Source organism: Bicyclus anynana, chromosome 27 (assembly GCF_947172395.1).
Source record: "Bicyclus anynana chromosome 27, ilBicAnyn1.1, whole genome shotgun sequence".
NCBI classification, from domain to species: Eukaryota; Metazoa; Arthropoda; class Insecta; order Lepidoptera; family Nymphalidae; genus Bicyclus; species Bicyclus anynana.
The window spans coordinates 297,712-325,153 of NC_069109.1; the positions used below are offsets into that span (position 1 = coordinate 297,712).

At 39.2% G+C, this 27,442-nt stretch overlaps 1 protein-coding gene across 1 annotated transcript; it reads left to right on the forward strand.

The window, feature by feature from the left end:
* The first annotated feature begins 2,402 nt into the window (after positions 1 to 2,402).
* Positions 2,403 to 27,104, forward strand: LOC112048788 (protein toll). Its single transcript, XM_052890139.1, has 11 exons — positions 2,403 to 2,632; positions 10,090 to 10,174; positions 10,730 to 10,877; positions 12,803 to 13,058; positions 14,503 to 14,751; positions 16,048 to 16,211; positions 17,255 to 17,655; positions 18,577 to 18,679; positions 19,554 to 19,657; positions 20,286 to 20,451; positions 20,872 to 27,104. The coding sequence occupies exons 2-11, from the start codon at positions 10,116 to 10,118 to the stop codon at positions 22,321 to 22,323; spliced, it is 3,102 nt and encodes a 1,033-aa protein (XP_052746099.1). The 5' UTR covers positions 2,403 to 2,632; positions 10,090 to 10,115; the 3' UTR covers positions 22,324 to 27,104.
* Positions 27,105 to 27,442: the final 338 nt, after the last annotated feature.

The following is a 27,442-nucleotide window of genomic DNA, read 5'->3' on the forward strand; positions in this document are numbered from 1 at the left end:
TCGAGCGTTGTAATATCCGTCACAAACTACTATTTTCAACACTAAACGGCGATAACATTAGGTAGTTTGTAGTTAGTAAGTATCATCTTAAAACGGATTTTGTGATAGGGCCGTATTGAAGAGGTCTAAGGCCGGACAAACTCGCGGGTGTTTGCTAGTTATCTATAACTAGCAAACGCGCGCGGTTGTGGGGGTGATTCGGATACTCCTCGTTACAAGGCATCCAAATATTAACTTTGAACATCAACTCCTCGGCCACCCTCTATATTTCATGTACAGAATTAACCTCTCTACAGATTTATTTTAAGTCTAAATAACATTACTGACCCAAAAAACCTCCTTGGTCCAGAATTACGTCATGTGGTTTTAGATCACCAGGTCTTAGATCCTTCTAATAAAACTTTGCATCATGTAGGTCTAGCCATTTTACAGGAAGCTTCAATGTCACTCAGCGGGATGGAGCGAGCTAAGCTCGGAGTTTCTCTGCGTGATCGAATCAGGAATGAGGAGATCCGGAGATGATCTAAAGTCACTGACAGGGCCGGCCCGTCCATACGGCGAGCGGAGCAGTCGCTCCAGGCGCCAAATCGAGAGCGCCTAAATGATAATCCTAACGGTAAACGGTACTGCGCCTGATTTTCAATTGGTCACCCCAGAGTATGATCAAGATCTTCGCGTTCCATTCTTATTTTACCCTCATAATTTGGTATAGATATCTGTATATTATTAGGAGCAAACAAGAGAGGCGCCTTAATTGGATCCCGCTCCATTTTAAAATTTACTTCGGGCCGGCGCTGGTCACTGACATAGCTCAGCGAGTGAAGTGGCATTGGGGAGGCCACATAATTCGAACAGCTGATCGACATTGGGGTCCTAAGGTGCTGGAATGGTGATCCCGCACCGGAAAGCGCAGTGTTGGTTCCCATTAGTTAGTAGGGGTTCGCTGTCACTTGGAAATTTTAACGTGCAAACACTGTTTGTCTGTTTGTCTTGTCTGTTAGGTTTACACCAAAGAATAGGGTGGGTAATCTCATAACTAAATATAACCAATACCTACACTTTTAAGCGACTGGTCACTTAGCAAGAAATCTCAAAAACCGCTACGTACAAAGTTTTAAGCTCTCATCTGTACAAAGTATACAGTAAAAGGCCCCCTGGGTTTCAATACGCTAATAACTTTTATTACTCTTTAATCGTTCATAGTATTAGAGTAGAAAAACCACAGATTAATAGCCATTCATTACCATACCATACGTACGCCATACTACGAAATGTCCAGTAAATCAAAGATGGCGGTCGGTGACGTCACGGCGCGCGCGCATCCCGTGCGGGTGCGAGCGGGACGGCGACATGCTCCGCACCGCTCGCTAGATCCGCGTTGTTGACCGTGGCTTCATTGTTTACTACGAAACATTGCGCCTTGCGAATTCCCAGCTGTCTGTCACGTGGTGAAATTCTCCCCATGTTGTGGGAAAAATTTCATCCCATATTTTATATTTAAATATCTAATGTAATTTGTATTTAACGACATTTGAATGGAAAACTTTGTATATTGTATATATATTATATTGCAAGTTGAAAATAAGCAACTTTACTTAACGAAACTTTGTAATAAACAGTGATAAGTTACTACTAAATAAACAGTTGTTTTCGCAAAGAATAACTATTCAGTATCTACCAATGATTATATTTAAATATAAATTTTAGAGCTCAAATTATTGTATTGTGTAGCTATCCAGGCTCCCTCTAAATCTCACTGCTCAGCATCTCCCAGATATCAACACCACAGGTATGTAAATAAATAATATTATGTTTTATTTTAGATATTATTAATGATGAACTTACTTCAAAATTACACATTACATTTTTTCAAATTTCAAATCGTGTTTAATTTTTATTAGTGTTCTTACATGATAATAAATAAAAACATTATGAAAATCAGTTGTTTTTCATAATGTCACTACTCCTTGTACGCTACAACTTGAAAACAACTTGATAGGTTTGAATATTTTTATATTTTTTTGGATGAGGGTGCTCGTGTTGTTTTAATGAATATTCGAGTATTGTGGCTGCAAATAACTTGATACTGGATATTTTAATTTTTACCTGTTCCCATTTTAAAGATGATCTGTTAAAAATATAACTTTCTAAGTTGTAATTAAAAACAAAGGAAAGCTTACTTTACGTGTTAAAATCGCAGAAGTGATTTAGAAGTGTCTGATCTAAATATTAATGTATTGATCCCGGTTATATATCTACATAACCGATGCGATCCGTTAAAATTGATAATTGTTAAATCATTAAAATGTATAGGTATACTTGAGAGAGATTTTTATTTTAGGGAAAACCACAACTGCATCTAGCAACACTCGTATGTCAATGTCAAAAGTCAAAACCAGTTTTAAATCTGCCTTCGAAAGAGTTGGGTGCGTGTCAGTGGATTCGATATTGTTTTCGTTAAAATCGTATTAATTAAACTTTAGTTTTGTATTTAAAGTTGACTTTAGTGCGATATAGCAGTGTTTCGGAGTTGTTTTTGGGTGTTTTTTGAAGTGCGACTTTGAGTGATGAGTCGTATCGACTAATTCCTGGAATGTCAAAATCGCTATAGATGTTATGATTTCTTGTAAAGGTATGTTTACATTAGACTTCTGCTCTTGCGACTTCTAAACGTAAATTAGTAGTTTAATTTATTATAGCAATACCTCTAAAAATTGAATAACTTGTATGGTTTTTGTCTTACCCATAAGCAAATTAGTAAAAACATAAAGTAACTTCTATCGCGTAGTTCATCTGATTAAAAAGTTGCCTAAGACAAGAACTTGCTCTGTGCCTGATTTCATACAGAGCATTTAACCATGTTATAAAATATAAATGGATTTTTGTATACTTCTATCTATCCAGGGAAGATGATAATGATTTATAAATAAGGATCTAGTTGAATCATTGGCTTAATAAAAGTATGTTTCTTGAAGAAAAATAAATTTTTTATATTACTCTTCTAGGGCAAAAGGTTTGCTGGTGTACCATGGCTGCGAAGTAACAATTGAAGCTGTATTATAATTAAAATAAACCAATCATAAGTCTCAAAAAATATCGTAAAACTCAGGCTGTGTGGTCAACAATCTTAGCTTGTCCCTGTTGTGGACAAATTAAAGATGATTTAGGACTGTCGTAAAATGTTGTAGCAAACTTTTTTGATCAAGTAATGCTTTAATTATTAAAGTAGTATTATCCAGATTTTTTTAGCTATTAGTTATATTCATGAAGATAATACTTAAATAGACTAGATAGCTAAACTTATTATAAAAATATAAGGAAATATCATTATAACTACAACTATAAAATTATAATAAATTAAAATTAAAACTAATACCTAAAAATACTTATCAAAATATGCCACCCTTGGTAGGGTGCCCATCACGCAGGCAGCATTCCCGCGTTGAATTGCGATTGAAATTCTTTGCGCGAGAAAGCTGCCCGCCCGAGGGTTGCCTGTTGCCTCTCTGAGGCATTTGCTGATCTCCTTGTGGAGAGTCTGAGCGCTCCTGCCCCACGGGCCTAGTGTCTCGACGCCAAACAGGACGAAGCTATTAGTTAATTGCTGGGTGGTTAGCGTAAGCCTGGGCCGGGAATGGGCACTCCCTATTCATATAAATACCTAAGTAATCGAAATGAAATGGTTGATGACATTTAATGAAATTAACGACCATTTTGAAGTTCTCTCTATCAAAGTGCAAGAGTCATACGTGCCAACTTCACTTGTAATGCGTTAAGTTATCACTTCAAAATGATTGTAAATATTCACTGACTCCTAGACTATGATTATTAAAAATCCTATCCTACTAATATTATAAAGTCGAAAGTTTGTATGGAATGATGGATGGCACAGTGGTGTGCACAGTGGACTTACAAGAGTGAGGTCCTGAGTTTGATCCCCGGCTGGACCGATTGAGGTTTAATTAATTGGTCCAGGTCTGGCTGGTGGGATGTTTTGGCCGTGGCTAGTTACCACCCTACCGACAAAGACTTACCACCAAGCGATTTAGCACTCTGATTATCTTAGATAGCATTGTCACTTACCATCAGGTGAAATTGTAGTCAAGGGCTAACTTGTAAAGAATAAAAAAGAAAAGAAATACTAGTTTTTTTTTTTCACTCTGGATTACTACAAGGCTATCTTTTTATCCCGGAAAAATCCATGGTTCCCGAGGGATTTGTGAAACAATATATTCCATGCGGACGAAGTCGCAGTGACGTAAAATATAATAGTAAAACTTGTTAGCTGACTCGTGACTATCATTATTCATTTGTAGGAAATAAAATTTAAATTGTAGAGGAAGTCAAAATTTGAAAATTTTCCTGTTTTTATGTTAGTGTTGATAAGTTTGTCCAAACATAGACCATTTTATGAGGAAAAGTGTAACATGCCTAAAATGTAATTTGTTTAACACCTACTGTTTTAGGGTGGTCTGGCATACTTTTGTTAATTTTTGCATTTTTTTTTTAAATTAATTACTATTACAAGGCTCAATAGCTCAACGGTAAGAGTGGTCGCACTTACTTAAATTGATATTATATATTACTGTAGAAAATATACGAGGCGAGAGTCTAACTGCCGCCGAGTCGCCGTCGACTGCCGCCGAGACGCCGACTGCAGTCGTCGGTAGCAGCTGTTGTTCGTGTAAATGTAAACTTACCTATCGCCTCAGACCAATTATAGAAGGACCTGTATCGCACTCATAGTCACGAACAAAATTGTCTGTCATTTTCTGAGGAAAACGAGCTTAGATTTTGTATACATCTTATACTAAACTAGAAGTTTTTGTCCGTTTTCTTTCACAATTCAATTACACAAAAAGGTGTTTTTACGGAGCTCTTTAACCGACGAACACGATTACAACTATTTAACATCGATTCTATAGACACTGTTTTTAAAATCGCATTAGACCGTTGATCACTTTGACAGAAAAGTAACGTCTAGCGAGGCAGGTCCTATACAATAATTGGTCTGAGAGCTACGCAGATGATGATTACTTGCCGGGGTGTATACCTACTTTGTAGAGGCGTAGATTTTTTTTTTATTTGTTATATTATTGTCAAAACATGGCAATTTGGGAATTTTGAGTGTTTGGACCTGCGGCGGGTCGCGCGATAATTGAGTTTATCTTAATGGCCAATGTCGTTTATACACCTCCTCAGACTAGTGTAAAAATAGAAGGAAAACTGTAAACTATAACAGGACCTTCTGGTTTTACCTGCGTAGTTCCCGTTCCCGTAACAATGTGGAAATAAAATGGCCTATTTATACACTCATAAATATCGCTACTTTTGATTTTTTAGTTGATTCAGATATTACTCCTACAATACCACAAACTTCAAGTACTTTATAATATTAGTATTTTTTATTCTTTACAAGTTAGCCTGACTACAATCTCACCTGATGGTAAGTGATGATGCAATCTAATATGGAAGCGGGCTAACTTGTTAGGAGGATGAAAATCTACACCCCTTTCGGTTTCTACACGGCATCGTACCGGAACGCTAGATCACTTGGCAGATAGGTTGGTAACTAGCCACGGCCGAAGCCTCCCACCAGCCAGACCAATAAGTAAAACCTCAATCGACTTCCCTTTCTGTAGTTAAAGAATTTTTCAAATCGTTAAATTTTTTCAAAGTAGTTTTGAGTTTATTCATACTTTTTTTTGCAACCTTAAATACTTTTAATTATGGAGCAAAAAACATTTATAAAAAAATCATTTATACGTGTAATTATATATTTTTTAGTTTAATCCTTATGGGCAGTAAAATTTTCGTTCAATGAACGAATGACAGCGTTACGCTTTGTGCGCAACCTGTTCTGCGCACCTTTCACCGTGCGCTGCCTGCTGCACCTCGGTTGCGCACCTTTCACTTTTCAGGCGTAGGTATTGAAACGTACATTGTGTATGCTGCAAGGCAACATACACTATTTAGACAGTCGATCTGACAGAGTAAACTCCATTCGTCGGAGCTGACACACACTTTTTTTCATTTGTTAAATATATTACGATTAAATTTTCCTTCTATTCTAATAAATTTGAACAGGAAACTCGACTTTCAATCGCACTCTAATTAATTAAAACTGTGCCCAAACGAGATAACACATTTGACCAACGACATCCTACAGTATAGACATGTTACGTGCCTACAAACTCCGCTGAGCGTATCGTGAGCCGTGATAGCCCAGTGGATATGACCTCTGCCTCCGATTCCTGACGGTGTGGGTTCGAATCCGGTCCGGGGCATGCACCGCCAACGTTACAGTTGTGTGCATTTTAAGAAATTAAATATCACGTGTCTCAAACTGTGAAGGAAAAACATCGTGAGAAAACCTGCATACCAGAGAATTTTCTTAATTCTCTGCGTGTGTGAAGTCTGCCAATTCGCATTGGGCCAGCTTGGTGGACTATTGGCCTAACCGCTCTCTTTCTGAGAGGAGACTCGAGCTCAACAGTGAGCTGAATATGATTATGCAACAGTTTCAACGTTCGCAATGGTATACGTGATATCCTATATATAAACTTTGTCGTGTTTCCCGCAGGAAATTTAACTGTATAGTTAAGTTTAACTGCGCGGTTAAATCATTTCAGTTTCCGCTGTAAACCGAGGGACTGTGTAGGTCACACCTTCGCCATTTTATAAACAAGCAGACGGCACGCTTCATTCGCGTAGTTCCCGTTCCCATGGGGATACTAGCGGAGGCCCGCGACTTCGTCCGCGTGGAAGTTTTTCATAAATCCCGCGAAAACCATGGATTTTTTCGGGATGAAAAGTAGCCTATGTGTTAATCCAGAGTAAAATCTATTTTCTTTCCAAATTTCAGCCAAATCGCTTCAGTAGTAGCGGCGTTAAAGAGTAACAAACATCCAAACAATAATATAATATTAGTAGGATCAGTGGCGTGCACTACGTCTTTAATTAGGGTAGGCGCTGTACGTACAAAATGGAAAGAATCATCTCCAATCCAGGTTCGAGATGAGTTCTTGGGTGGGCAGTGCATGTATGAAGTGGACGCCACTCTGAATGTGACACTCGCAAATAACGTCGCTTTCTGTAGGTAAAAGAATTTTTAAAATCTGTTCATTAGATCCAGAGACATAATATGTAGCGGTGGGCAGGACGAGTGGCACGATACACGGCAGCACGAGTAATAGTAACACGTCTCCGCCCAATTCCCACGCCTCTCATGCAGCGTGTGACGGCTACACGCGGCTTGTATGACGCAGGTCTAACCACGTCAGGCACTGCAGCGTGTAAATGTTTTATTTGCGTGTTATCTCTCTGTTATCACTGACATTAATGTTGTACCAGTGGGTAGAGCGCTTAAGCTGACCATACACTATCCAACAAGTGACAGGACATCCGAAACTGATCGTGTGTTTGTCGCTAAATGCATGATATCATGCATATACGACCACTCAGCAGCCAAATAGCATTTAGCTATATAATGCCCTCCAAGAAAATTTTCCGAATATCTAAAATGTATAGAATTTGTTACAGTTTTAATATGAGTATATATCGTTAACTATCATTAATGATAGTTTGACCAGGATTTTTTGAGGCAACCTACTCGCAACATATTTTATAACATTCTAATTTTGATATACAACTTATACTAATCTACTATATAAAAATAAGTCGGGTTTTCCTTCCTGACGCTATAACTCCAGAACGCACGAACCGATTTCCACGGTTTTGCATTCGTTGGAAAGGTCTCAGGCTCTGTGAGGTTTATAGCACAAAAATCAGGATAAATTTCAACGTAGGGTAGGGGTAGGGGTAGGTAGTTGAAAGTTTACATCGATTTTCACGCGGACGAAGTCGCGGGCGTCCGCTAGTTACTTACAAAATTTTGTATATTATTTCAAACTGCTATGCTGTCGAATACGAATAAAGGAATAATAAATAATAACTAAATACGAACTAATAAATAAATACGAATATAGAAATAAACAAAATAATAATGAAATAAACAAACTAATAACTAAATAATAAATCTATACTAATATTATAAAGCAGAAGAGTTTGTTTGTTTGTTTGTTTGATTGAACGCGCTAATCTCAGGAACTACTGGTCCGATTTGAAAAATTCTTTCAGTGTTAGATAGCCCATTAATCGAGGAAGGCTATAGGCTATATATTATCCCCGTATTCCTACGGAAACAGGAACCACGGGGATGAAACCACGCGGCGTCAGCTAGTAATAAATAAATGCGTATATAGAAATAAACAAACGAAACTCTTTAGCTTTATAATATTAGTTACAGATTTAATATTGTACGCAGTAAATTGATAATAATATTGTGATTCAGCCAGTAATTATCAGCGGGAACTTTGACCACGTGCGAGCTGTGAAAGAGTTCAATAATTGCTGTAATTAAAAAAAACCCCGCGTCACTTGTATGGTATTTATAAAAATAATCCATCAATACATACCTATATAAAGAGATCTAGAGATCATGTTGCTACACTCGTCTTTGTTTATATACTTACTACTACTAGGTACTACTACACTATACTTAATACTATATATACTATGGAAATAAATGTAAACTTTCGACCCCTATTTCACCCCCTTCTTATTTTATTTTCGCAATAAAAGGTATCCTATAACCTTCTCCGTATTATGGTCTTAAACAGTGCCAAGTTTCATTTGAATTCGTTGAGTAGTTTCAGCGTTATGCTCGAATAACAAAAAAACACGGACAGACAGACAGACAAAAAAGCGAAAAAAAATATTTTTAGCTTCAGTATCGATTATATATCCCCAAACAAAATTTTTTAAAATATCTTTAATGTACAAAATGTACATAATTCGTATTATAAGTATAGATTCTAGATGGCGCTAGTAGTACTCTATGCCACGCTAACGTTTGTTGTTACAAATGGTATAAGTAAAATTTAAAATTGCGAATTCGACCAGTTTCATTATAAGTATAGAAATAGATATAGATAACTTGAAAATGATTTTTATATCTTAGTCAAGGTTTAATCCCTTTTCACACTTTAGGGGTTGAATTTATAAAAATTCTTAAATCACATTTTGCTAGATATTTATTTTATTAATTATGCACATTTGTGATTTTAAAAATAAAGGTTTACCATACAAACTTTCAGCCCCTTTTTCACCCCTTTCGCTTTTTATTTTAGGGACAAAAAGTAGCATAAATTTATCGCTATACCAAAATTCATCTTGATTGGTTCAGCGGCGTGTCGTGAAATGGTAACAGACAGACTATCACATTTATAATATTAAAGTATTTATATATTTAGATTATTCAGTCATGGGTTTGATAATAACAACAGCCATGTAGGACTAAATCACAATTCACAACTAATATCAGGACAATTTATTAACAAATTCATCAAAATGAAACCAAAATTAAACAAGCCTAATTAAATTACCCTTGCCTTACCGCCGCCCCGCCATGTCATGGCAGACATGGCGGGGCGGCGGCAGACATGCGTGAGCGTCTAAAGTTTCTTAAATACAGTTGTCTCGGCGCCCAATATGAATTCGTCCCGTTTGGCGTCGAGACACTAGGCCCGTGGGGCAGGAGCGCTCTGACTCTCCACAAGGAGATCGGCAAACGCCTCAGAGAAGCAACAGGCGACCCTCGGGCGGGCAGCTTTCTCGCGCAAAGAATTTCAATCGGAATTCAACGCGGGAATGCTGCCTGCGTGATGGGCACCCTACCAAGGGCGACAAATTTTGATAAATATTTTTAGGTATTAGTTTTAATTTTAATTTATTTTAATTTTGTAGTTGTATTGTATATTGTAATTATTCTATTCTATTTCTATTCTATTATTGTAATTATTCTAAGTTTAGCCTATAAACAAGCCTTAAAATAATCACAAAAGATACGGAACACTGAATTTACGATACAAGAAATAGCACTGAACACTACGACGGCTAGGTAATGAATGAATATCCAAAACAAGAACAAAGAGACGAACGAGTCACGGAAATTTTTTTCTTCGATTACCCTCTAACCTAACAATATCTACATTTTAGTAATAAGCTAAATGTTTCGATTGGTTGCAGCTTGCGTGCGGCGCGCCTGAAGCGTGATGTGCGCCCGACTGCTGCTGCTCGTCGCCGCCGTCGCCGCCGTCGCCGACGACCCCTCGTGAGTGACCCCGTCAGCTGTGACCCCCCGTCAACTGAGCCTCATCATCTCATAAATACATAAGGACTAGTATCGCACCCAAATTCACAAAATTTTCTGCCATTTTCTAAGGAAAACGAGCTTAGATTTCATACATATCTTATACTAAACTAGCAGTTTTTGTTCGTTTTTTTACACCATTTAACTACACAAGAAGGTATTTTTACGGAGGTTTTTAACCGACGGACACGATTGTAAACTATGAAACATCGATTCTATAGAGACAGTGTTTATAATCGCATAAGATCGTTGATCATATACTTTTTTTTTTATTCTTTACAAGTTAGCCATTGACTACAATTTCACCTGATGGTAAGTGATGATGCAGTCTAAGATGGAAGCGGGCTAACTTGTTAGGAGGAGGATGAAAATCCACACCCCTTTTGTACCGGAACGCTAAATCGCTTGGTGGTACGAAAATACTTTGACAGAAAAATAATGTCTTGCGAGGCAGGTCTTTATCTAATTAGTCTGAGCTCATCATCGAGTACACTGCATTGTCGCTTCTGTCTGCAGCTACTCGCTGGTGTACCCGCACCCCGCCGACGGGTGCACCGCGGCCGACGTGAGCGGCGGCCGACGCGCCGAGTGCACACTGCGCGCCGGCCGCGTCACGCTGCACGCCGACGCCGACGCTACTACGCTGCAGCTCATCTGTGACGATGTGAGTACACTCGCTGTGTACTGCTGTTCGAACTATGTGCCCCACAAATTGACACTTACAGCTTCGCGACTTGTTGAGCTAAGACTGTAAGCGCCACATTCCACAGTGTGCCAACTGTCAAAACTATGGACATACCAAAGCATGTTGTCACCGCAAGCCCAAGTGCATAAAATGTGCTGGGAATCACACCTCAAAAGACTGCATACGCAAAGAACGATCAGACTCAGTCAAATGTGTATTATGTGGTGGAAATCACCCGGCAAATTACGAGGGATGCAGTGTCTACAAAGAACTACAGAAGCAGAAATATCCTCCTCTTCGCCCTAAAATACCTGCTGCAGAATCAGGACAGCCTAAAATACCAATCTATCCTATAACGCTGAGACAACAACGGCAAATTCCTGAAACGAGCTATGCAGATATCCTTAAAAACAAATCTCAACCGAAAAATTATTCTAATATCCAAGAATCTTCCGATAATCAAAATGATATGAAGAATCTAATAAATATGTTCAATCACATTATGAATCAATTATGCACCGTGACAAATCTCCTCACCAATTTAATGACAGTCATGTGTCAAAATTCGAGCAGCTCAAAATAGTTTTATGGAACCCAAATGGCCTGTCACACCACTCTTTAGAAATTAAACTATTTTTAGAAACAAATGGCGTAGTATCGTTAACCCACTTCACACAAAAGAGCTACTTTAAAATCCCGAACTACAAGTTATACCCTACAATGCACCCAGTTGGCACAGCTCACGGTGGTTCCGCTAACGGTTCCAGTCAAAATTGCTGCGCATGATTGCCAATGCTCCTTGGTACATCAAAAATGATCGCCTGCATCGTGAACTAAAAATTAAAACTATAAAGACACAAGTTGCACACTCAATGAAAACATACCAAAAGCGTATTCGTAAACATCCAAATCAACTTGCAAGGAACCTAATGATGAAGAAACCTGATACAACTTTCAAAAGGCTCAAGAGACCGAGCACCACAAGATGTCATGAAATAGATACTACAGTATTATATTTGGGCAAATCACTGGATTTCGCACCAAACACGCCTTAATTCAAATATTTAAGATCCCGCTGAATGTCTCACGACAGATTGCAGGAATAATGAGAGACTAAATAAAAAAAACAAAGACTAAGTTTGGTTCGTCTTCTGATTCGTTTGCTCATTTCTGATTCGATCACGCTGAGATACTCCGAGTCATCACTGGCGACACGCGCTGTTCGATGACTTTTGTCATCAGTCACTGAGGAGTTTCGGACGAAAAGATATCGCGGAGTTTCCCGAAAGCCGCCCAACCGAGCTGATTTCAGCAGTTCAACCTCTTTCTCGAAATTGGATCTACCTAATGGGGATGATGACTAGGTTTGAATATATTTATTTTTATGATACATTCGTGTAAATAAGGTCAATGTTAACTAATTTATACATAAAAAGCAAAGATTCACTGGATATTTGCAAAATAAATAAGATTATAAAATTTCAAAATCTACCAAAAATATTTTATCATAATTAGATGAAAATTCATACAGTTTTAGCTTTCTTACATTAAATGTGACATTTTTCAATAAATGAACTATAAACATAAACGCACAAATAACAAAGATATTGGTAATTTTGTTTGAACGCCCATACAAACCTAACGATCAGCGAGCTAACGACGTCACAATCGTGTCATTTTGTATGGAGCATTTTTCAGGGATCCGCGGCAGCGCCGCAAATCTGACCCTTTAAATCCCTGTAGCTCCGAAAGTAATGATCGCAGATACACTGTTACTTTTACAAAATTGCTTTGCTATTAGTATACTCTTAATTTATATACAGTTTAAAAAACTGTCATCATCCCTATTGGATATTAGATATTCGTCTACAACTTCGAGTGTTGAATACTTCAATGTATTGCAGGAGCGCTCGTTCTCGTGCGCCGAGCTGGCGGCGGCGGCGCCGCTGCTGGCCCCGCAGCGCCCGGGCGGCGGCACGCTGAAGATGCTGAAGATCAGCAACTGCGCGCTGCCGGCCGAGCCGCTGCGCTGCGTGGCGGCGCTGCTGGGCGCGCAGGACGCGGCGCTGCTGTGGCTGCAGGACGTGCGCGGCTCGCTGCGCCCGCAGCACGTGCGGGGCCTGCGCGCGGTGGAGAGGCTGAGCTTGTACTACGCCGACGGTGAGTGCTGCCTCCACTGCACAGGCCTGCTGCTGTGCTGCAGTGCTGCAGAAAGCTTCAAAACCGACGGTGAGTGCTGCCTCCGCTGCAGTGCTGCAGGAAGCTTCATGATTTCGATATTTCGTGATATGTTACCAATCGCTGTTATATCATCATCATCTACTTACACTTATCGTATCGTAGAATATCGTAGAATGAATGCGGGATGGATGAAATGGCGACAGGTCTCAGGTGTACTATGTGACCCGCGAATGCCTCTTAGACTTAAGGGTAAAATATACAAAACGGTTGTAAGACCTGTCGTGCTGTATGGATCAGAATGTTGGGCGGTGAAAGGGACGGATAGTAAACGAATGCATGTGAACGAAATGCGTATGTTGAGATGGATGTGTGGTGTGACAAGAATAGATAAAATAAGGAATGAGTATATAAGAGGAAGTCTGAAGGTGGCGCCGACCCCACTCAAGTGGGATAAGGGTAAGGAGATGATGATCTACTTACCCTTATTTTTCATTTTTCCCCCCATTCGCCTCTATTAATCATCAACTCATCCTCCACTCCTTTTACACACATGTCCTCTTTCACACAATCCAACCATCTCTTCTTTGGCCTTCCTCTCCTCTTATGTCCTTCCACTTGCACATTCAATATTTTTCTAGTAATATGACTTGCCTCCCTACGCATTACATGTCCATACCAAGCTAACCTTCTACTCCTCAATTTTTCTGTCACTGGCGCCACCTTCAGACTTCCTCTTATATACTCATTCCTTATTTTATCTATTCTTGTCACACCACACATCCATCTCAACATACGCATTTCGTTTACTATCCATCCCTTTCACCTTTCTGTTATATAGTTAGATCTTAGACCATTAAAAAGAAAGGACCTGCCTCGTAAACCGTTACCCCTCTGTCAAAGATCAAGAATCAATGATCTAACGCGTTTATAAAAACTGTTGCTATAGAATCGATGTTTCATTGTTGTAATCGTTTTCGTCGTGTAAAGAGCTCCGAAAAAATGCCGGTTTGTGTAGTTGAATGGCAAAAAACGGCCAAAAACTTGTAGTTTAGTAAAAGACGGAGTAAGTATTTCTACCATAATTTAATCAAATTTGTAATAAAAACGATTTCTAAAAAGAATCTTTTGACGGATCAGCAAAAAATCGATCAAGTAATCGAACATTCTATATATATATTCTGTGGATAGTCTAAGCGATGTGTTGGTTAGTCTGTGTAAAAATTACGCGTGTGTGTATTGCAAGTCAATTATATAGTTGTGTGTAGTGTATGCACAGAATATACTTAATGGTGTTAAATGTTTTCGATGTGTGAGTGTACCTCGTCCCCCTTAAAAAAACAACAGACTTTTTTGTTGGTGAATTTGGGTGCGAAACAGGTCCATTCTTTTGAATGGTCTAAGAGTTAGATGTATCGTTCACCAGGAGAGAACTGCACGTCGGTGCCGTACTCGGCGCTGGCGCTGCTGCCGGCGCTGCGGCGGTTCACCATGCGGCGCGGGGCGCTGGTGCTGGGCGGGCCCGGCGCGCCGCTGGGCGGGCTGCGCGCGCTGGAGCTGGCCGTGGGCGCGCTGCGGGCGCTGCCGGCGCGCGCCTTCGCCGACACGCCCGCGCTGCAGTCGCTCGCGCTGTGGAGCAACAGCATCGACAGCGTCCACGGGGACGCGCTGGCAGGTGAGTGAGAGCATCATCATCAATATCAGCTGACGTCCACATAACCCATAAAGAATTACACAGGCTCGCCATGAGCATACTGAAGCCGACCGACGAGCGCCTTATATCGAAAGTTTTCCCGCCAACCGATCGCTACCCCTCTCTAACTCCCCACTCTACGAAACAAGTCGCGCCACCTAGCGTCTGCACCACCACCGGGCCAACACGAGATCAAGTGACGGTATATCTGTCTGAGGGTTGTGGGTTCGATTTTCACAGCTTTATTTTTTTTATTTTATTTTATTATTTAGGTATTGAATTGGGCAGTGAACCTAGGATTTCTTTTTATTATTTACACGTTACACGACACGTGTCGTGCCATGAGAGCGTCATCATCATCACATCATATTTTAAGTATGGTATGTTATATTAGTTAGTATATGTTGTTATTTACTATCTTAAAATATCTAAGATAGGATGAACTGTTTGTGACACTAAACATATTTTCTTTCTTTCTTTTTTACATCTTTCACTTCTGTACAGCATCTGCAGTTTCTGCACACTTAAACCATCCATTCGCAATTTCGGCAATAGGTATTTGTAAGTTAAAGTTTGCAGATTTTACGTCAGTTTCGTCAGTCAGATCCGCGAATTGGGACGCAATTTTTTAATCCGCGAATAATGAAAACTGGGCTATCACGGTTCTCGGATTTTTTTTAGATATAAGTAAATTGCCAGACGTCACTTACACAGTGAAAAAGCTTAAATGGAATTGGGTGGGCCACATGATAAGAAATAAAAAGGAAAAATGGACAAAAAACGTTACTGACTGGTACCCTCGAGATGGAAAAAGGAAGAAAGGACGACAAAAAATAAGATGGGACGGACGATTTCAGAAAGGTAGCTGGAACAACATGGCAAAGAAAAGCTGCAAACAGAGATACATGGAAAAGCCTAGGGGAGGCCTATGCCAAAAGGCAAATTGATAATTCTGATACCGATGTCGAAGAGTAGAATAAATTGATTTATAAAATAACTATATAAAATAATATTAATAACATCAAAATTAATGCATGAAATAAGTATTAATTACATTATGGGTATTACTTTGCTAAATTATAAATTATAAGTATAATGAAATGTAAAAATGTAAAAATGTAAAATACTAATAATAATTATGAAATGTATCTTATTATCAGTAATAAAGGCTATTTGTATTTGTATTGTATTTGTATTAAATTGCCGGGTGGTTAGGGTAGGCATTCCCACTAGCGTGTAGTCGCATGAAACATTAATGATAGTCTATGACTGGCCCAGGTCTCAGTTCCCTGGTGAACCTGAGCCTCAACTCCAACCAGCTGGAGACGCTGCCGGAGCGCCTGTTCCGGCCCACGCCGCGCCTGCAGCGCCTGGACCTGTACGACAACCGGCTGCAGACGCTGCCCGCCGGACTGCTGCAGGGTTTGCAGCACTTGACACATGTGAGTAATATAAGACTATGAGTATACCAAAAGAAACTTCTTCAAAACCCACTAGAGTAAACTAGAGTTCTATCTAGAATTCTATCTACACTTTAATCTGTGAGTATAACTCTAGAGTTCTATCCTCCTACTAGAGTTCTATCAGAATATAACCATCTATAGTTATCACTTTAATATGTGAATATAAATCTAACTATGAGTATACCATCAAATCTGCACTTTATCATCTAGAGTTCTATCTACACTTAAAGATGAGCTATGAGCATACAAACAAAAGTATTAAAATAAAAATTCTAGCAATAAGGCCGTCTTTGCATCATAATTTTCAGTTTTAGTTATTATCTATATATATATATATTATCTTTTTTTAATTTTCAGTTTGTTTTATATTGTGCATTAAAGTATTTATTCTTTTTCGTCTAACACAATTTACACTAAGTGAATAAATAGCCCAGTGGATATGACCTCTGCCTTCGATTCCGGAGGGTGTGGGTTCGAATCCGGTCCGGGGCATGCACCTCCAACTTTTCAGTTTTTAAGCAATTAAATATAACGTGTCTCAAACGGTGAAGGAAAACATCGTGAGGAAACCTGCATACCTGAGAATTACCTCAATTCTCTGCGTGTGTGAAGTCTAAAACCTAACCTAACAGTCTAAAAGAGAAGCCCTGGTCAATATTTAAATGTAAAATTTATAATTTATTATTAAAAAAAAGTTATTATGACATTCAAGATTATTTTATGGACATGGACATTTTGTAACTTATTATTTTGTAATTGTGACATTGTATTAATTTAGTTTTATTTTTTCGTTCAAATGTATTTAATTATTTAAGATAATTCATACACCACTTATGGTAAAATGTATAAAGGCTCAAATCTATAAATGTACCATTAAACCTACATTTTCATGAATAAAATATCATTCATTCATATCATTCATTCATATCATTCATTCATTCATAACCTTTTTAGTTCTGAGAGGAGACTCGTGCTCAGCAGTGAGCCGAATATGGATTGATAACAAATAAATAACTCCCCAGGTCCTAATCTTCGAGAATAAAGCAACGCTGCAGCTGTCTCCAAGACTCTTCTCCAACCTCCCAGCCCTGGAACACCTGGAGCTGAAGACCAGTTCCATCCACACCTTGCCAGCAGACCTGTTCCTCAACACCACCAATATACAGGAGCTGTATCTGTCAGGGAACCAGTTGACTTCCATACCCGAGGGTATATTCCAGGGCTTCGTCAGATTGAAGACCTTGGATTTGAGCAGGAACAAGCTGGAAGCTGTTCACAAGGGCGTGTTGAGCCAGCTCAAAGTGCTTGAAAATTTGGATTTGAGGGGAAACAAATTGAAGGTGCTTCATGAGGAGGTGTTCGCTGGATTGGAAGGGTTGAAGGTTCTACATTTGGGGGACAATTTGTTAGAGGCTCTCGATCCGTGAGTTTTTTTTTTTCATTTTAATAGGTATTTTTAGCAGACTCAGAAGTGGATTATAAAAAAAAGAAAACTAATGTCGAACAAAGGTTATGATTCACAACATTTGTCAGGACAACTTAATTAATAAATCAAACTGTAACCAAAATAAGACCCTAGACTGGCAGAGAGTGACCTTGAGTGAAGTCACGCACTTGTGAACGTTGTGTGTAGGGTTAAAACGTCTAGGGTTAATGGTTCCTTTGTCAGTTAACAAACACTCCCCTTTCCCTTTTCCGCTCTCCCCGCCTATCCCAAGTAACCCATCAAGAATTACACAACAAGAAATGTGGACGGCTCGCCACGAGCATACTGAAGCCGACCGTACGATGAGCGCCTCATATTGCAAGTCCCGCCCACCGATTACTTCCCCTCTCTAACTCCCCACTCTTTACGGAACCAAGTCGCGCCACCTATCGTCGGCACGAGCCAACACGAGATCGAGCGACGTCATATCCGTCTCAGACTACTATTTCCTACTGTATTTTTTTAATATGGCGACCGAGTGGTGCAGTAGATAATGTGCATCCGGGGTTTTGGGTTCGATTCCCACAGCTGTATTTTTTTATTTTATTATTAGGTATTGAATTAGTGGTATTGGAGTAGTGAACCAAGAATTTTTTATGCTTTATAAGTTACTTGACTACAATCTCACCTGATGGTAAGTGATGATGCAATCTAAGATGGAAGCGGGCTATCTTGTTAGGAGGAGGATGAAAATACACACCCCTTTCGTACTACACGACATCGTACCGGAACGCTAAATCGCTCGGCGGTACGTCTTAGTCGGTAGGGTGGTAACTAGCCACGGCCGAAGCCACCCACCAACCAGACCTGGATCGAACCCGAAATTATTTATTTATAATTGTTGTACATCTTCTCCAGGTTGGTGTTCCATGGCTTGTCTGCACTGCGCCAGCTGTACCTGCCCGGGAATAGAATCCAGGTCCTCCACAAGGAGACATTCCGACCCGTGAGAGGGTTAGAGGTGAGTACCCAGCGGATCAGTGGTTAGTATGCCGCAGTACACGGGAGTCAAATTGCAGGGATCGTCTGGAAAACGCATACTTAGTACACACATTAGAGAATAATAGGCAGATGGAGCTAACGGAACACGAAGGTGTCGTACCCGTCACGAATACAAAATTCAAAAACGAATACATTCTCGAGTCAGTACGACACGAAGCGTCGCATTGGTAACATTCAATGTTGTTCAAGAAAAATGATTATTTAATTTATAAAATGGTCATAAATTGCTCAGTATCGTTCTACTAGATTACAAAGAATTATCATATTTTTTTGTCATGAAAAGTTTAATTTTTGAATATTTATTTGACAATACGATTTGAATAGCCAATTCGCTGTCGGCCATAATGGACTATATATTTTATTGTTAAAAAACGTCATGGAAACCTTAATTAAACGGAGCGTCTAGTTAATAATTAATGAAATTAAGTAACATCATGATATTACAAAATGGTCGACAGCATTTTTGGCGTTGGGAAAAATTTAAAAATACATGATTTTTAAACCATGTTATAATAATTGTTAACTTATATTAATTGATATCGATTAGAGATGCGCCGACTAGTCGGCTTATTATTAGAGCAGACACGCACACATACACACAGACGTGTGTGTGTGTGTGAAAAAAACGCACTTTAATAAAAAATTGTTTCTATTTTTGTGATAAATTAACAACTAACATGAGATGCCGACTAGTCGGCATCTTTGCAACCGACTTGTCGGCTATGACTAGTCGACGCATCTCTAATATCGATATTTTTCGAACCCTTATTCCATGGACTACACGATATTAATATTGTTTATATGAAGTACACGAGTCAACTGCCTGTTGTCAGACGCTGGACCTGTCGAGCAACAACTTGTCCATCTCGCGGCAAGTGAACACGCAGCACTTCATGTCGACCGAGCTCCACGCGCAGTACATGCTCGACAACTCCAGGTCAGTGCTGTTATGTGAAACAAAACAGAAAATTGGAGCGGGGGGGGGGCAATGAAATCATGAAACGATTGTGACATTAGTTGTGTTAGCCGTGACATAGAAAAGGTGTAGGGGGGATGAAAAAATCATGAAACGATTGTGACATTAGTTGTGTTAGCCGTGACATAGAAAAGGTGTAGGGGGGATGAAAAAATCATGAAACGATTGTGACATTAGTTGTGTTAGCCGTGACATAGAAAAGGTGTAGGGGGGATGAAAAAATCATGAAACGATTGTGACATTAGTTGTGTTAGCCGTGACATAGAAAAGGTGTAGGGGGGATGAAAAAATCATGAAACGATTGTGACATTAGTTGTGTTAGCCGTGACATAGAAAAGGTGTAGGGGGGATGAAAAAATCATGAAACGATTGTGACATTAGTTGTGTTAGCCGTGACATAGAAAAGGTGTAGGGGGGATGAAAAAATCATGAAACGATTGTGATGTAATTTGTGATAGCTGTAACAAAAAAGGACACGAGGGAGGAGTTTGAAAAGTTCATGAAATTCTTTTGACGTAATACGTAGTGGAAGAAAAGGGGAAGGGGGGGGATTGAGACACCATGAAATTCATGACATGACCAATTGCAGTGTGCCGGTGGAGCAGGGCGAGTACCACTCGCCGCTGCGCGAGCTGCGCGAGCTGGTGCGGCTGGACCTGCGGCACAACCGCGTGCGGCTGCTGTGCGACGACTGGCGCGGCTTGCTGCGGCTGCGGCAGCTGCAGCTGGCTCACAACCACCTCACCGAGCTGAAGGTGAGCAACCCACCCGACTTCGCAGTCATTCGGACCGAATCAGTGGGAGGGCGCGCCCGCTACTTGCTATTCGCGTCTTGACTCTCTACAAATTCTTTATTCTTCGTCCTTGTCCCTTATTTGGCCCCTTTCTGGGGCAGCAACTCCACTATCCAGGAGATTCCCTCCGTCCCCCGTGGACTCGTCACTGGCACTACTGCGCTCCGAGTTACGTTGCCTCTTGTGCCACCGGTGCGCGAACTCCCGCAGCCGCAATATTATAATCTTATTTATTTTGCAAATATCCAGACAATCTTTGCTTTTTATGTATAAATTAGTTAACATTGACCTTATTTACACGAATGTATCACAAAAATCAACATATTCAGACCTAGTCATCCCCATTGCCACTAAGCACTCTGATGAACATTTCAATTCCAGGGAATTGATATGGAGTTCCTGTCCACCACGCTGAAAGTGGACCTGACGCACAACCGCATCGCGCACTTCGAGCCCTTCGCCACCGCCTCCGCCACCTTCCAGCTCGACCACAACCCCTTCGTCTGCGACTGCGAGCTCTACCCCTTCGCGGACATGCAGCTGAGGCACACCCTCCCGAAGGGGATAGAAATCAACAACGCTGAATGTGCGGACCCACCCTTACTGCGTCACACGCGCCTCGCGGACTTGCACCCTGACCAGCTGTCCTGTGCAGCCTCCCCCTGTAACGAAGGCTGCAGCTGTGAGCACAGACCGGCCAGAAACAGAACCGATGTCAATTGTGTAGAACTACCCGCAAACTTAACCTTTAACCCGAACACGCGTCTCCGTTTAACGAGACTCACTGATTTAACTAAACTCCCCCCCCACGTAAAGTATCTAGACTTGTCCGCGCTAAATTTGACCGAAATCCCCAAAATAACACAACCCATAGAAATAGATTTGACCGACAATCACCTGAACGCGATTCCCATTGATTTATTAAAACTGAACTGTATCATTCATTTTTCAAATAACCCAATAGGTTGTACGTGCAATAATAAATTGAATTTGGAGTTTTTGAAACAAAACAACCATTTGGTCAGAGATTATTACAATTTAACGTGCGATAATGATCTTTTGCTATCCGGATTAGACACGGACAGCTTGTGTACAGCGCGAGACTCGACCATCATTGGATGCACGATAGCTTTCATAGGCGTCTTTATCGCTGTGGCGACTGCGATCGCGTATCGATACAAGACTTTAATAAGGATAGTTTTACGGAAAATCGGTCTCTGGCGTGTAGAGGAAGAGATAGACGACAAATTGTACGATGCGTTCATCTCTTTCTCGCACCAAGACGAAGCCTACGTCATCGATACATTGGTGCCCAAACTAGAGAGTGGTGTGAGACCTCTGAAACTCTGCCTGCATTACCGGGATTGGGTGATAGGAGATTTCATCCCCTCCCAAATTTCGAAGTCAGTGGAGACCTCCAGGAGGACAATAATAGTGTTGTCTGAACACTTTTTGAAGTCAGTTTGGGCTCAGATGGAGTTCAGAGCGGCGCACGGCAGAGAGAGACTCTTGATATTGATGCTAGAGGACCTCTCGAAGTGCAAGGACTTGGACCCTGACTTGCGCGCCTACATCTCTGTCAACACATATGTCAAAGCTGACGATCCGTTGGTATTTGACAGGTTGAAGGATGCAGTTTTAACAAAAACGAGGAATCTTGTCAAACCTCCCAAAAATGTGGACAATTCCCCCAAAATTGTTGACAATACCCTCAAAATCGTTGATAATGTCACAAAAATTGTTGATAATTCTCCCAAAATTGTTGACAAACCGACTAGACTTGACGTGACCTTGGTCAACGGTCAATTGGTCAATAATGCGTTGCCGTCTTGATTTACACTTCCTCGATTTGTCAAAGCTGAGAGTTTTCAGCCAATGCGATGGAGTAACTATGGAGTTTATTTGGCTTTAAGTAATAAAGTGTTTTTTTTTTCAACATCCAAACTTTATAGACGGAGAGCCAGCGACAACTAGACCTTCGTCATTTTATAAAAGTTAAAAGTTTGTCGGCTCATGCGCTTACTATAAATGAATACTGTAACCAACGAGTTTGAACTGTGGTGGCTTTAGGAGATAGCAGGTTTCGAGGATCCAGACCCTCAACCACTGAAGTATATTTTGTTTATATTGGAGTTTAGTCCTTAAGAATCGATATTTCATATATAGCCCCGGTATGAAAAATATATGGGCAGTAAAATTCGATGAACGAATGACAGCTTTACGTTTTGTGCGCAACCTAATCACGCTGTTTACGCTGGCCTGCTGCTCCTCGGTTGCGCACCTTTCACTTTTCAGGCGTAGGTATTGAGACGTACACAGTGTATGCTGCGGGACAACATACATTATTTAGACAGTCGATCTGAAAGAGTAAACTCCATTCGTGCGTCGGAGCCGACACACACTTTTTATCGGCATAATATAAGAAATTATAACCTTCGCTAGAGACCATTTAAGTTTTAAATTAAATAGTGTTTTTCGAAGGGTTGCCGCGAAGCTAAGTGACTGGCGACTGGAAATACAATTACTCATATTATGCCGAGGAAATCATGAAAAAAATTCACTTTATACTTAGACCGTTGAAGGTCTGGATCCTTAAAACCTGCTACCTCCCAAAGTCACCACGGTCTAAGTTCCATAATTGGCTACCTTACTTATGGTAGGAGCATGAGCTGACAAACTTGCAACTTTTATAAAATGACGAATGTCTGGAGTTCACAAGCTCTTAGACTATTATAGTTAAAGTGTAGCATGGGTACGGTGACAGTCGCCTGTATGACGCTCATAATACTAACTGTTATCTTAAATCGCGGCACACTTTCAAGAGTGAAACGAACTGTCACCGCACCATGCTACATGAAACGAACTGTACTGTGCTTATCAATGGTAGACGCAGAGCTGACAAACTATCAGCTTTTATAAAATGTGGTTATTGCAAGCTAGTCCACAAGGCATAACTGCGAATCTCAAAATGTCTCCTTTTCAAAAATATTTTTGTAAACTTTGACATTAAGATATTGGAGCATTATATCATGTCATATATTACAACTAGACTATGACAGTGAATCGCATATGATACACGAGTTTTGACATTCATTTACATATGATTCATGTATCATATGTGATTCACAAGGACAATCAGTCAATGGCTGTATTGAATTTCAAAAAGATACCTAGAATCTCGATTGTTTGATTTATATTAATCGAATTTCGAATTTATACATAAACTTATTTGTATTGAAATTTACTAGTTTATTTTTTTGATTTTTTTTTTAAATGATGGTGATAAGAAAATTCGTTTACTTAAAACTAAAGTTGTATAGTCTTAAATGATTAAATAAACCTCGAAAATGGAATCTCTTGTATATGCTCGGAAGTGTTTTCCATAACTTCAAGGTGTTGTCGAGTCCACTTATAAGAGCCGAACTGCATAACTCATATTTTTTTAACTCATCATCATCATCACATCAGCCGATGGAGTCCACTGCAGGACATAGGCCTTTTGTAAGGACTTTCAAACGTCACGATACTGAGCCGCCTGCAGCCAGCGAATACCTGCGACTCGTTTGATGTCGTCAGTCAATCTGGCGGGGGTAATTATTTTAACTAAAAAAATAAAAAAATATATGTTTTCATACAAAGTAATTCAAATAATTCCGACTATCCATGTAACACTCGCCTTTATCTATCCTTGCATTTTAAAATACGTAAAACTTGGCTACGTCATAATTATAAGGATGCATAAATGGGATATATTTTAAGATCTATTTACAAAAGAAATATTATTTATCCGAAAAAAATTGATTTCAGAACACATGTTTCTTAAACACTTTTAATTAATTTTCCTTAAAGAATATAATCCTAGAGTTATGGAAAATACTCCCGAGCACCCTGTATAAGTCCTTCATATTTCTCTATAAAATAAAATAATTTACATATATTGACATTGACAATGAGTCATATGTGACTCACGCATATCAGTGACGTCACGAACTGATCGTTGTATGTATCTATAAGTCTACATGGTGCCTTTAAACTAGATGTATATAGTTTATAATAAAACACTCGTTGCCTCGATTAGCTGAAGAAAAACCTAGATTACTTACCTTATTTTTCGAGCTTAACATTAACCTTCGTCGCTTCGACTACATTAACACCAACCTTCGTCGCTTCGACTACGTTAACACCAACCTTCGTCGCTTCGACTACGTTAACACCAACCTTCGTCGCTTCGACTACGTTAACACCAACCTTCGTCGCTTCGACTACGTTAACACCAACCTTCGTCGCTTCGACTACGTTAACACCAACCTTCGTCGCTTCGACTACGTTAACACCAACCTTCGTCGCTTCGACTACGTTAACACCAACCTTCGTCGCATCGACTACGTTAACACCAACCTTCGTCGCATCGACTACGTTAACACCAACCTTCGTCGCTTCGACTACGTTAACACCAACCTTCGTCGCTTCGACTACGTTAACACCAACCTTCGTCGCTTCGACTACGTTAACACCAACCTTCGTCGCATCGACTACGTTAACACCAACCTTCGTCGCATCGACTACGTTAACACCAACCTTCGTCGCTTCGACTACGGTATGTAATAATGGGGACTGGGGGGTGTTATTTAAATAAAACGTGTATATATTTTAAAGTAGAGTATTTATTTATCATATTTCTTATGTTTAAAGCAACTAATGTGTAATTATTATCTATCAATCAGCCTTTGAAAACGATCGTTGTTTCATACAAAATGAACACAAGTAACATTTTAAAAGTTCGTACACAATATAAAAAGTAACCAACGTAAAATATTTAAAATAATAAGTCTTGAAAACAAAAAAAAAACGAAAATTTTGGTTAAAAACTACGAACTTATACATTTGTGGTTGACGTTATGTTTGTGTTCCTCGCACAACGATTTTTAGTCAGGCCGTCGTCGTTCTTAGCGTATGTCTACCTCCCTACCTTTCATATTTGTATGTCAAACTGTTTTCGATATTTGTAAAAATAAAAAAACACGTGTGCGTCTCAGGAAGCTTAACACAAGTTATAACTGAAACCTGCTGTCGTATACGTGAGAGAAAGGGAAGCCAGACAGAGTGGCGCCGTAACGCGTTACGTTACGAAACGGCTTATAACCTATAGGGTGCTTCTACCGCTAATCGAGGCGACGCGTACAACTGCCTACAGAGCAATAATTTTATGTAAAGATATGATATAATTGTTATATACTTATAATGTGCTATTTTAGAACTAAATAATTAATTAACCGATTTCAAAAATGGAGGAGGATCTCAATTCCACGCGTTTTTTTTAATGTTTGTTACCAAATTTGAAAATTTCTCTTATGTTTGAAAGAGTACTTCCTGATTGATCCCATTTAATTTTCACGAAAATCGATTCTGTCATTTTGTGTTAAAATTAAAATAACTAAATTGGCCGTACTTGTAACCGCCTTCAAATTGATCAGAAGGTAGCACTACTAGTAGTAGGTAGGTAGGTAGTTTTCCACTTTTTAGTTCATTTTTGTGATTTTGAAGTCGGTTGAATTTTTTTGTTAAAAAGATTTTAGAAAGACTAATGCTTCAACCATAGATACGGTAGACAATTATAAAGTTTGGACTATGGACAGAACAGGGAATATATTCATTTATTGTCATGTAAATAAGGTCAATATTAATTAATTAACCCGACTGCGTCAGAAGGAGGGTAATGTTTTACGAGTGTATGTATGTATGTCCATTTCTTTGGCAAGGATTTTGACATATAAGGTGTCATTGAGCTCGTCAGAACTGTGGTAGTGACATAGGTTATATGAATTTTCAAAATATATAAATTTTAAAAAGGGTGGGTTTTTTACCTTATCCTAACAATATGGGTATCAAATGACAGGTCGTAAAAAGAGCATTTCAAAAATATATATATTATATATTATAGTTTTAACACAAATTATCAAAAAGCATACCAATTATATTAGAACCATCGAAGTAAAATTTACTAACTAAAATGTATTCAAGTCCAAAATGACTTTGTCTGTACTTCAGGTTTTTTGTTTTTATTATATTTTTTTATATATATTCATTAGTTAATATTGACCCTATTTACCCGAATGTCTCTTAAAAATCAATATATTGAAATCTATTCATCATCCCCATTGTCCACCAGTCCACAGGTCTAATTGTCTATTTTTTTTTCTTTATTTACAAGTTAGCCCTTGACCACAATCTCATCTTATGGTAAGTGTTAATGCAATCTAAGATGGAAGATCCAAACAGACCCCTCTCATTCTGAGAGGAGACCCGTGCTCAAAAATGAGCAGAAGTTTAGTTGATAATGATGTTATTATCTGCCTGTTGCTAAGAAACGGTTTTTTAATAAACGGGTTTCAATGCCACACGTCTCTCTCTGTATTACTAATTTAGGCTTTTTTATTTTGTGCTGACGATTTATATAGTGTTGTCTGTACTAAATACAAAATGTCTTCCAGCACTAGGACTTCAAGGATCTGATTCATACGAACATACATGTTTAAGTTTTTAGTATATAAAATGTTGTAATTTTAGTACATTTACAAAATTAAACTATTTAAAACTATTTTGTTTTTTTTTAATACAAACTTTTATATAACTCGCCCTGTTAGTATGTTTGTATGTAGGTATGACGTCACAAATATGTAAAATAGTTGAATTTTATTACAAATATTTTGCTTATATGTGAGTTTATATCTAAACTTGTAGTGAATGTCACATTTAATGCAAGGAATCTAATAAAATATATATTTTTTTATCAAATAACGTTACAATTTTTTCATTTTTTTATATATTTTTTAATTTTAATGGCTTTTGGTTATGCCAAGACAGCACAATATACTTTGCTAATATCGCGTAGCTTGGAGAACTCAGTGGAGGTTGACAGGTTTGGCTGGTGGGAGGCTTCGGCCGTGGCTAG

Bases quoted from the DNA above. Each gene is read 5' to 3' on its own strand.
- LOC112048788 (XM_052890139.1), top strand. From the start codon at position 10,116: ATGTGCGCCCGACTGCTGCTGCTCGTCGCCGCCGTCGCCGCCGTCGCC. The intron at 14,752-16,047 runs GTGAGTGAGAGC...TGACTGGCCCAG, and splicing joins CCACGGGGACGCGCTGGCAG to GTCTCAGTTCCCTGGTGAAC. The intron at 17,656-18,576 runs GTGAGTTTTTTT...CATCTTCTCCAG, and splicing joins TTGTTAGAGGCTCTCGATCC to GTTGGTGTTCCATGGCTTGT.